The sequence below is a fragment of the Lolium rigidum genome, unplaced genomic scaffold (genome assembly GCF_022539505.1).
Source record: "Lolium rigidum isolate FL_2022 unplaced genomic scaffold, APGP_CSIRO_Lrig_0.1 contig_27167_1, whole genome shotgun sequence".
Taxonomy (NCBI): Eukaryota; Viridiplantae; Streptophyta; class Magnoliopsida; order Poales; family Poaceae; genus Lolium; species Lolium rigidum.
The window spans coordinates 383,824-395,767 of NW_025900074.1; the positions used below are offsets into that span (position 1 = coordinate 383,824).

The 11,944-nt window shown below is 42.4% G+C and overlaps 2 protein-coding genes across 2 annotated transcripts; both read left to right on the plus strand.

Annotated features, from left to right (window-relative positions):
• The first annotated feature begins 1,858 nt into the window (after positions 1-1,858).
• On the plus strand, positions 1,859-9,047 carry LOC124680747 (mitogen-activated protein kinase kinase 3). The gene is made up of 10 exons (XM_047215796.1): positions 1,859-2,039; positions 2,396-2,647; positions 4,659-4,877; positions 4,979-5,116; positions 5,266-5,433; positions 5,856-5,969; positions 6,973-7,080; positions 7,497-7,588; positions 8,060-8,444; positions 8,873-9,047. The coding sequence occupies exons 1-9, from the start codon at positions 1,920-1,922 to the stop codon at positions 8,421-8,423; spliced, it is 1,575 nt and encodes a 524-aa protein (XP_047071752.1). The 5' UTR covers positions 1,859-1,919; the 3' UTR covers positions 8,424-8,444; positions 8,873-9,047.
• A 1,199-nt stretch (positions 9,048-10,246) lies between these two features.
• LOC124680748 (serine/threonine-protein phosphatase PP1 isozyme 2-like) lies at positions 10,247-11,340 on the plus strand. The gene is made up of 2 exons (XM_047215797.1): positions 10,247-10,433; positions 10,507-11,340. The coding sequence occupies exons 1-2, from the start codon at positions 10,247-10,249 to the stop codon at positions 11,307-11,309; spliced, it is 990 nt and encodes a 329-aa protein (XP_047071753.1). The 3' UTR covers positions 11,310-11,340.
• The last annotated feature ends 604 nt before the right edge of the window (positions 11,341-11,944 follow it).

Here is an 11,944-nt window from a genome sequence, read left to right on the forward strand (position 1 = left end):
TTTAACGAAGTTATTCCAGCAGTGTTCACGATATCTATCTATGTAGCAAATGTTATTTCAAGTATAATGTATACATTATGCCTTTGAACATTTCACAATTATCTCTTTCTACGTGATTTAAAGCTCATGTGAAAGTAAGATGTGGGGACAAAATCCAATGTGAACTTAATTATGTGAGTTATGTGTTCAACAATTTATGAGTTGATTGTTAGTAGAACCATGCTGTTACGCGGAACACTTTCAATATTGTACTATATTTGTTGATGTCATGTATTCTTTCGGCTGTGGATACCCATCGATGTTGAAATAAAAAGATATAATCAAGCTATTTTGATTATGCATATGTGTTTTGAGGGAACATTGAACCTCTAACGTAAGCCATGCTAAGCATCACGGTGAAAGTTTTCATCATGGACATACAATAAAGCATTTTAAATAAAAATCTATGCAAATAGTAAATAAAAAGAAGTGTTGATGGATTCATTTGTCTGTTTATGTTGTCATTTGAGTATGGATAGCCCCAAAAGACTCTTTGTACAATTGGGCAATAGGTACCTTAGTGCCACCGTATTTGGAACCGTATGCATATTATGATGAATAACTTGTGGCCAAGGTGAGCAATCATGTAGACTGAGTACTTGTGGTCAATGCGCATGAGACATTCAATTTGTAAGGGGTCAAACGTATAAACCATACTTGTATTCACTTTAGTAATACTCATTCTTATGATTACCGTCAACATGAATTGCATACCTAAAATTTTAATTTATTCTTGTTAAACGACAAGTTACTCAATAAACTGAACTTAAATAACACACTATACAAATAATTACTTGGTATAGCAGTATAGTGAAACACACCGTGATAAGACTGATCAACTCCATACAAGACAACAGAAACTCAATTCGGCTCCCGGGTGCGTATGATCCCTCTACCATAAAAACATATTTTCAAGTGTTAAAAAATTTTGACAAAAAAGTTTACATGTACATCTCCATAATATATGTGTATTCGTCAAGTTTCACGAAAAAATAATATTTTTTGTAGTCTAAGCGAAAAAGAGAAAATTTATCTTGTGACAAGTCTTTGTTTCAGCACCGAATTTTGTCTTTTTTACACACGCCACATGACATGTCGATTTTTCATGAAACGACTTTGTGAGCGCATAGCATATGAAGATGTACGTGCGAAATTTTTGTTTCAATTTTTTGACATTTTAAAATATGTCTAACATGTATTTCAAAATAAAGCTCCCATGTGCCAAAACATCACTCCCGACAGGACAAAGCTTTCTAAGCTAGCACTTCACGTGAGTGGGTACTAGCCGAGATAGATACTGACGGTGATATCAAGAATAAAAGTTTGTTCTTTAAGGTTGCCACAGTAGAAGGAATGAAATATCAAACTGACGTCATATGTTGAGTGATGAAATATCATAGTATTTGTGTTTATACATTTACAGTATTGTTTAGTTATTGTTGCCCTTTTGTTATGATGATAGTATATTGTAGTACTGTATATGAGATGGCGTCAAGTTTTGTTTTGGGAAAAGAGAGATTTTACTCGATTTGGTTGGAATTTCAGAGCCAGACTCCACTCCTCTCTTCTTTCCCCTCCCTCGCTACCCTGCTCTGCCACCGGCCACCGCCAGCTGCCACCGTCGTACTCACCGCCGACGCCTCGATCCGGTACCGGCGCACGGCCCATTTCATCTTCCTCCCGACCCACCCCGCGCGCGCCCTACAGCTTCCGCCGTTCCGCGCGGTACCGCCGACGCCCCAATCGCCGTACCCCATCCCCAATACACACGCCCCGGCCTCCCGCCTCCCGCCTCCCACGCGCGTCGCCGCCACCGCCACCGCCGTTCCCCTCCTTCCGCGCCGGCTTACCATCTCAGATCCGCTCGCGGGCGAGCCCCCATGGCGGGGCTGGAGGAGCTGAGGAAGAAGCTGCAACCGTTGCTGTTCAACAACGCGGCGGACAAGGACGGGGTCAGCACCAGGGCCCCCTTCCCGGAGGACACCTGCGACTCCTATGTGGTAAGCATGCTCGGCTCGGCCTTGCCCTACTATGTGGTTTACCAATTTATCCTCACATAGAGTGATAGGTTAAGCAGTGTCATGTGTGCCATGAGACTGGATTATTAGTCGTCCTCACAGAATTGATGAGGATATGTTTTTCCCAACCAGAGCGCTGTTTTTTTCCCCATTCTTGCATTGCAATGCAGATTTACGTAACTGCGGAGAGGATAAAGATGCATGGTGGATAGTCTAGTAGTATCTGCCTCATTCTAGCATTTTGCATATTGAAGCTTTCTGCTTAATTTTGTTACTTGGCCGTATCTCTGACACGAAGCGTGTTTAGATCTGTAAGTGTTACCGTTTCTTCCGTGAAGGTATCTGATGGTGGAACGATAAATTTGCTGAGTAGATCGTTTGGTGAGTATAACATCAATGAGCATGGCTTTCATAAGCGAAGCAGCGGGCCCGATGAGTCGATTGAGGGTGAGAAGGCGTACCGCTGTGCCTCAGAAGATATGCACATATTTGGTCCCATTGGGAATGGCGCCAGCAGTGTTGTGCAGAGAGCTATTTTCATACCTGTCCATCGGATTCTGGCCTTGAAGAAGATAAACGTATTCGAGAAGGTATGCATCTTTATTCTGCAATTCTGCTTTCTGGGTTCCATGAAAATTCAAAAGGATGTTTTTTTTTTCAATCCCCTAATTGTTGGTCGTTCTTCTTTGTTGGACTGAACATATATAGAAGATTGTGGGAACTTGAATTTCTGAATATTTGTACCTACACTCCTGGAACTTATGGACATAATAACTAGTCTAAACCTCATTGGTTTCTGTAGCAAAACAAATGCTATCTTCATCTGTACAGTACTGTTTACTTGCATGGTGAAGCACCCTTCCTTTTCTTGGACTCAACATATATACACGGTCCCTCCGTTCCTAAAAGAGCTTTGCAACTTTTTCTAGATACGGATGAATCTATAGCTAAAAAAATGTCTATATACATTTGTATCTAGACAAAGTTGAGAAGCCTTTTCAGGAACGGAGCGAGTACAAGATTACGAGAACTTGACTTTCTGAATATTTGTACCTAGACTCGTGAAACTCGTGCTGCCAACTAGTCTAAACCTCATTCATGTTCGGAACAAAGCAAATCATGTATCCATCTATACACGGTCTACTTGCATGATGGAGCATCGTTCCCTTTCTATAGGACTCACGTGCACAATAATGGTTGCCGCACTATCGACACCGATGTTGATTGTGACCTCTCCACTGGCTGGCTGTGCTTTTTTTGAAGCAGCCTTTGGCTGCACCATTGTTGGCATTGCTGGGGAAAAAGAATGATGATATCTTCATACAACCTACTCCTCCATGCCACTTGCCAAGTCCACGCGTTGTACAATATGGAGCATGATGAGTGATTTTGACATGATTAAGATGTTATCGGTCATCACATCTCTCACCACAGCCAGACTCTATGGTGGAAAGATATTTCATCTGCCTTGATCCAATTTTCCGAACCATGTTACTAGTCTGTGGATAAAATGCTTTGTGCCATTGCTGTCAACAGTCGGAAAGGTCTTTGCTGATCCCAAGTCATTTCATATGTTGATCATGGTTTTTGAGTCGTTGATTAGTCGTTGACTAATTTTGGAGTTGGTTTGTAGAAATTAGGGCGACTAGGGACTAACAAGCAACTTATGGCTACTAGTCGCCTACTTGGACCAACTAATCACCGAGCCAGGCGACTCGACTTGACTTGGCGACTCAAAAACCTTGATTGTGGGGCTTACAAGGGCTTCGGCGATGGATCACCATAGCTTGAGGATGAGCTGTTTTGCAAGGAGAGGGAAGAAATTGGCATGTGTGGTAGGAGTACATAGGTGGCCGTAGACTAGCTACCTTGAAGGCCTTGGCTGACGTGGTGGCAATAAGGCTTTTGCAGGGAAGAACATCACAAGCAAAGGGTCTTGGATATGTATAAACAAATCAGGCGGTGTGTATTTTTTCTCTGGGAAGTAACTCCTTATTAGAGTCATTGTACCGGTTGCACTTAACTTGCAGAAAAATACTCTTAATCATATAAACTCTATCCTATCCAGTTAGGACATTCCCGACTCATTGGAAATGGCATCCTACTAACAGACGAGCTCACATCATGATTTGATTAAACAAATAAAGAGAACAACAAGTTCATCCTCATTTCTAGTCGCATATCACCCCAAAGCGAGCTGTCGCCGTTCTCTCGACACATTTGCACCATATTTTACTAGCGTGGGTTAAAATATGCCATGTTCATTTTCCTCTAACCACTCTCAAGGTGACAAAAAATTCTTCTAAATAGTATTTTTCATGCAATTGAGTGAAACAAGCTGAACTTGAGTATATCCATATGAAGGGATTCTGGCTTATTTGCAATGACAAGTTAAGTAGCAGTGACAGTTCAAAGCAGATATGCGAAAGAACACAAATGCTCTAGTTCATATAGTATTGTGGCGGAACATGTTTAGTATTGCACAAAATAATTTGGTGCTTTATGTCTGTATACTAATTTGATTGCTATTATTAATTCATTATATTTCAGTTGATAAACTGATTTACCAAGTTTCTTTTCATCTTTTTCATACTTCTACAGGAGAAAAGGCAACAAATTCTTAATGAGATGAGAACATTATGTGAAGCATGCTGCTATCCTGGTTTAGTTGAATTCCAGGGTGCATTTTACATGCCGGATTCTGGACAAATAAGCATTGCCCTTGAATACATGGATGGTGGCTCTCTAGCAGACGTTATAAGAGTAAAGAAATCAATACCCGAGCCAGTTCTTGCACATATGCTAAAGAAAGTACTACTTGTATGAATCTTCCACATACTTTTCCTTTCATGTTTGTGTTGATCAAAATGATGCTTTGTCTATTTTTGAAGTTATAAATTGTTCTTTGTACTATTCTGTAGGGCCTGAAGTACTTGCATGAAGTAAGACATCTAGTTCATAGAGATATTAAGCCAGCAAATATGCTGGTAAATCTCAAGGGTGATGCAAAAATTACAGACTTTGGTGTAAGTGCCGGTTTGGACAATACAATGGCTATGGTATGCTACTTCTTGGTGACAATAATTTTTTTTTATATATTGCATGATGCATAAAATCTTAGCTAATTATCGTATAATAGTACATCAATGCCATAATATCATTTGGAGTGAGTGAGCAATTTATGTTCTGCTAAATAAATATGTTCCAGTGTGCTACCTTTGTAGGCACCGTGACATATATGTCACCTGAGAGAATTCGAAATGAGAACTACTCTTATGCTGCTGATATTTGGAGTCTTGGACTAACGATATTGGAGTGTGCTACTGGTAAATTTCCATACAATGTCAATGCAGGCGCAGCCACTTTAATGCTGCAGGTAATTGGCTACTCAGTTTTTTTCTTCTTAACTTTTATCTATTTTCGTTCATTATGTATGTCAGTATTATCCCTTTTACAGACTGATGCAAAGTGCGGATACTATTTGGATTTTTAGATGACAAAGAATGTTCCATTCGCAAGTCTGTTCGTTAGTTATGTTAGTTTCTATTATTTTTCTCTTTTCCCTTACTGGTTTAACTTGCATTCTTATTTGAAATTTTAATTTATAGATTATCTGACAATGTAATAAATGTGCACCCTTAAATATATTTGGTCTAATGAATGTTGTCATCATTTTGTTTGTCTCCTGGAATGTTCTTTTCTTTTACTTTCTCTTACCCAGTCTTGAAATCTCGTGTTTCAGCTGTATTCTTTGAGTTCATTGCTGTCCTCTCTTGATCCTAAAATTTTCTATTTCAGATCCTTGATGATCCATCACCAACACCATCAGAGGATGTCTATACACCAGAGTTTTGTTCCTTCATCAATGATTGCTTGCAGAAAGATGCTGATGCCAGGCCTACATGTGAGCAGGTAAATGTTAACGTCCAAGTAATCTGAGTTCAGTAGGTTAGGAATTTCTGATTATGTTTTGCGGACCATTTGAGTGTTGTTATATATTACATAGTTAGGGAGAAGGAAAGGATGTGGTGGAGCAACTAGAAGGATTTCTTCTAACTCTTTGCTAAAATGATTTAACTTGTGTCTCCCTTAATTATATATTGAGGGATCGCTTTTCATGTGCTGGATCCTAGTCCTGATATAACACGAACTGGACTTGGCAACATGTTCACCATAATAGGAACACTACCTAAATTAAGATCCAGGTCATAAGTATTACTAGAACTCCTAATTCTCCTTAATCTTGAGGATTCCTAAGTAGATACAGCTTCCTCCTAGACAGTAGTTGGACTTCGCCAAGGTGGAGGCTTCTTTCGATCTTCGTTAGTTTCTGCTCCCAATCAGCTCCACTACACACCTCCGTGTTATGTGATACTATCGGGTGACCATCACTCTTGCCTTTTCTTGTCTTGATTAGGCTCTAGCGGTACTTCAATAGAATGATCACTAGCCTCTTTCGGCCTACTTTGTTTTCCTTGCCTCTGAAGATCAAAATTTTGATTGCAGTTTCTCATTCCAATGCGTAGACTCAGTTGCTGAGTCATGGAATCCTTTATCCAGTGAAGCATCTTAAACTATGTATTGGCTGCTCTAGGTTCAGTGAACCACGATCTTTCCAAGTCCAAGCACATTAGAGTTGATGCTTTGTGTATGAGATTGCAGATGCAACAGTAGGTTGTTGCGCTCTAGTATGTGTCATTGGAACTCTAGTTTTGTCAAAGTATTCTGTAGTTGTGTGGTTAATTTCATGTATTGGATGTTATTGGAAGTGCATTTCACAATAAAGAAAAAAATGCAGTGATTGGTTATAGCTTGGTCTAATAACTGACTGTTAATTATCTCACTGATGCTTTTTTTAAATTTCCCCTCTTGTTTTGGTTTTCTTAAAGTTGTTAAGCCTGTTCAACATTTACAGCTTTTATCACATCCATTTATCAAGAGGTACGAGGAAGCTGGTGTTGATTTAGCAGCATACGTCAAGGGTGTTGTTAATCCAACAGAAAGATTAAAGCAAATAGCAGAGGTGAATTCTTTAGAGCATTTTCAGATTTTTATTCTTTTCATACTTTCGTAGACATGCCCCCTACTTCAAAAACTGAAGCTAGACAGGGGGAGGGGGGAGAGGGGAGCAGGTGCTGAGAGAGTGAGAGTAAGTCGCTTGATGATGCTACTGCGTCTCGCCTTCTCTGGCCTCTGCAGCTACTCATCGTCGTTGGTCTACGCCACCACCGCTGGTGGTCACCATGGTCGCTGTTCCTATTTGTTCCGTCCGCATCTGCCTAGGCAGGAGAAAAAGGGAGAGAGAGAGGAGAGAGAGGATGTGATGAGTTATGTTGTCCCTTTTTCTTTAGTTCATTGTTTCTTTTCTGATGACCCTGTAGCGAAGATAGCAGTTTGCCATTGTAGATACTAAGCAGATTTTTTGCCCCTCAATCCCAGATGCTTGCTGTTCACTATTACCTCCTGTTTAATGGCTCAGATGGGCCTTGGAATCATATGAAGACATTCTACATGGAAGAATCAACTTTCAGGTACCTGAGGCGATGTTACATTTGTGTACATGATCATAAAACTTACTTTTATAATTGCATGTAGCATCTTATTGCTGTTTATGCAGTTAACATGTACGTAGTGACTCCAATTAAGTCAAGTTGGTACAAATAATAGCAAGAATGTGTTCTGCCAACGATAATGTGAAAACTTGCTAAATGCTAGCTTGAGTTACCAACAAGTTAATTGAGCTAGCTGAATTTACCGTTGTAGTTTATATAATTCATGCTTTCCTGTTAATCTGGGCAAAGCAATGAGTTGCTTACTGCCATTTTTTCGCGTCTCTTGTTCTACTTGGTAGTAACCGGCTGGCTACTAAAAGTTTTTCCAACTTATTATAGTTCAGATTTATCCCATCAGTATTGTTGCTTCTCTTGGGCCACTATTATATACTAGTTCAGATGGTACTGCGAGCTGTTTCTGATGGTGTGTTACCTATCCTGTTTTGGCAGTTATAAAGGCACCGCATATGTTGGACAAAGCGACATATTTGGCAAATTATCAACTATACGGAGGAAGTTGAAAGGCGACCGGCCTCGCGAAAAAATCGTCCATGTCGTCGAGAAGCTCCATTGTCGTGCGAACGGGGAGACAGAGATCGATATCCGTGTGTCTGGGTCATTCATTACGGGCAACCAATTTCTAGTATTTGGTGAAGGGTTGCAAGCCGAAGGGATGCCCAGATTGGACGAGCTCGCGATTGACATCCCAAGCAAGCGGGTAGGTACATTTCGAGAGGCGTTCACCATGCGGCCAGGGAGTTCCATGGGGTGCTATTACATTGCGAAGCAAGATCTCTACATCATCCCATCGTGAAAACATGTATAAATTTGTAAGGTCAGTCTTCTAATCTCATGTATACGAGTTGATGTAGTAAAATAGCAATCTTAATATCGCCATAAGAAAGATCATATGATCTTGGAAAACTTGATAAGGTTATTTCCGTGTAGTAAAATAGCAATCTCATGTATACGAGTTGATGTAGTAAAATAGCAATCTTAATATCGCCATAAGAAAGATCATATGATATTCGAAAACTTGATAAGTTGATTTCCGTGATGTTTTTTTTCCTGTCTGAAGCAATTTAGCTTTCGCATAACATTTTCTCCATTTGATTCAGATTAAATTATTTGATATGGTGTATAGAGAGGTAGTTAGTCTCTGCTCGCAACCATGTGTTCAGTTTGATGGATTGCTATGGCTGACGTCAATCATGTATTTGCTCTAGGAATTGCCCAGTCTTGAAATTATGTTCTGCTTATACCTCGTGGTGGGAACCTGATTCGACAGCACTGTACTGATGAAAGGCTATATCATGGTATCCACGCCACTTTCAAAGGCTTCAGATCACCATGCGGTCCTGCCATTCCATTTCTTCTGGACCTAAGCAAATTTGTAGCTAAAACATTTCCTCTTATTGCATGTAAGGAAATGAAGCAATTCTTACGATTGTTGTGCATAGACACTCCTGACACATGACACGAATTTAGTCGAGGTTGCTCAATTTCTGCTGTAAAAGAGAAGATTGGTGCATATTTGTTTCAGTCCATCCTTTTAACTGTTACCGAGCTGTTTGATAACTTGTAACCTTGCTGATCAGTGATGTAACGTTAGCAAGCTTATAAAAAAATACCTTTCATTGTAAGATATCTGGATGGACATCAACTGATGATAATATTCCAGTTAGCATTGGAAAGGCCCCACATGTCACTGACTCTGGGTTGCTAAAGTCAGCCAATCCGTGGCCCACTGGGTCTGGAGCATAGTTCTATAAACCGCACCGGTGAGTGAACCGGTCACAAGTCTGGTTCACCAAATACAACGTATTAAGTTGGTAATGTACGATCTAGGAATAACCTCTGTGGGGCACCGAATAAAACGTGGATGTTACTCTTTTCCATGTTCATCCATGGCTTGCGAAGGAACAAAATAACAAGCTAGTGCAGAGCAGAGTAGAACTGGATAGATGGACACATTTTGGCAGCAGCAACATTCGCCTTCCCTCCACTTTAAATTTGTGCCGACCTCGCTCGCTCCGTCCCTTTCTGCAGCATCTTCCTTTCCAGTTTCCTGGTTCCCCTTCTCCTCAGCTCTCCTACTTTCTTCATGGCAATTTGTGATCTTTTCTTCTTCTACTGCTTAATAATCCAAGTCAGCCCTTCGTTTGGCACTGTGGCGTGGCCGTCCAGTGTCGATCAATGACAAGGAAAAGCCAATGAAAAAGGGCAGAGCCTTAGAACTAAATCACTTGCTTACATAAAAGCAGAATCTTGCACTCGTGGTGGTGGTGAGTCGAAGGGGAAAGGTAGCGCTTTTGCTGGCTTAATTTGGGTGGTGTGGCTGCTTCTCCTTTTGATCAGCATAGGTGCTCTTTATCAGCCAGCAGCAAAGTTCCATATATCTCTAGCTAGCTTTTTGATGCAGTGTCCCTCTCTAGCCCTGGACCGCCTCGATCGATCACTTTGATTTGATGCAAAGTTGCAGGCTAGCTAGCCGTGCTTGCAGATTAACTAAGCTTCTAGTTCTAGCTAGGCCTGTTTGTCGTTCTACTTAAAAGCATCTACCTGCAATTCCCAAGTTGATCAGTCGTCCAAAATACAGACTCTAGCTCGATCATCAGTTGCGTGAGGAGAAGATCGATGAACCGCACGGCCCTGGACGACGTGATCCGGCGTCTCCTTGAGGCACGGCGGCCGCGTCAAGGGAAGCAAGCGCAGCAGGTGCAGCTCACGGAGGGGGAGATCCGGCAGCTCTGCGCCGCCTCCAAGGACGTCTTCATGCGCCAGCCCAACCTCCTGGAGCTCGATGCCCCCATCAAGATCGCCGGTAATAATACATGCACAATTTACTTTTGTTCTACATATCAAGATCACCCTAGCTAAAGTTTCTCTTGATGAAGGTGACATCCATGGGCAGTACCCCGACCTGCTCCGCCTCTTCGACCTCTGCGGCTACCCGCCGCGGCACAGCTACCTGTTCATGGGCGACTACGTGGATCGCGGCAAGCAGAGCATCGAGACAATCTGCCTCCTGCTCGCCTACAAGATCCGGTACCCGGAGCACTTGTTCCTCCTCCGGGGCAACCACGAGTGCGCCTCCATCAACCGCGTCTACGGCTTCTACGACGAGTGCAAGCGCCGCTACTCCGTCCGCCTCTGGCGCAACTTCTCCGACTGCTTCACCTGCCTCCCCGCCGCCGCCGTCGTCGACGCGCGCATCCTCTGCATGCACGGCGGCCTCTCCCCGGACCTCCGCCACCTCCAGGACATCGCCCGCCTGCCCAGGCCCGTGGACGTGCCCGACTCCGGCCTCCTGTGCGACCTGCTCTGGTCCGATCCTTCCTCCTCCGGCCACGGTGGGTGGGGGCCCAACGACCGGGGCGTGTCCTACACCTTCGGGGCGGACGTGGTCGAGGCGTTCGTGGAGAGGCACGACCTGGACCTCGTGTGCCGGGCGCACCAGGTGGTGGAGGATGGCTACGAGTTCTTCTCCGGGAGGAGGATGGTCACCGTCTTCTCCGCGCCCAACTACTGCGGCGAGTTCGACAACGCCGGCGCCGTCATGTGCGTCGACGACGACCTCACATGCTCCTTTCAGATACTCAAGCCCACGGATACCAAGAACCGCCGCTTCTCCTTCGGCTTCGGATCATCAACAACCGCCCCCTCCAATAACCGAGGGATCCGATCACCGTGGTGCTAATTAACATGCTTAACAATATATGACCCAAACAAATAGTGTACTACGGAGTACAATAAAACCCTCTTTGATTTTTGTCAGTTTTGTATGAATTTCTTGGATGGTGTTATTATTAGCCCTTTTTAAAAGGAAAATGCTGTGTTACAGCTTTCAGCCTTTAACAATAGGAAAAGGAAAAAAGTGTGTAGAAGTATCGTCTTTTCTTAGGGGCATGAGTCGTTCTTTTCTACGGTTTTGCTTGATCTCAGCTAGTGGAGAAACTATTCAGTTGAGTCCTCCGTCATCAAATTTGTATTGTGATTCACGCATTTGAGTTGCAAGTTTTGCAACCGAGATCTTTTCAGTTGTAAGTTGAGTTTCAACTGATTTTTTCAATTGCTAGTGAAGTTGCAGCTAGAAAAAAATACCTTCAAACCATTACGCATGTACAATAGGGTAACACCAGCTTTCCCTTATAGCTGCCACATATGATATTTGCTGAGTTGAAGGAGAGAGAATAGAGAAAGAGAAGGTTGTCTTTCCTTAGCTAAAAAATGTTCCCTTAGATAATAAGAGAAGAGAATTTCCTTCATTGTACCACATGCATTCCCTTAGAAATAATTTACTACTAAAATTTAGTTAATTCTCATTATTTGCAA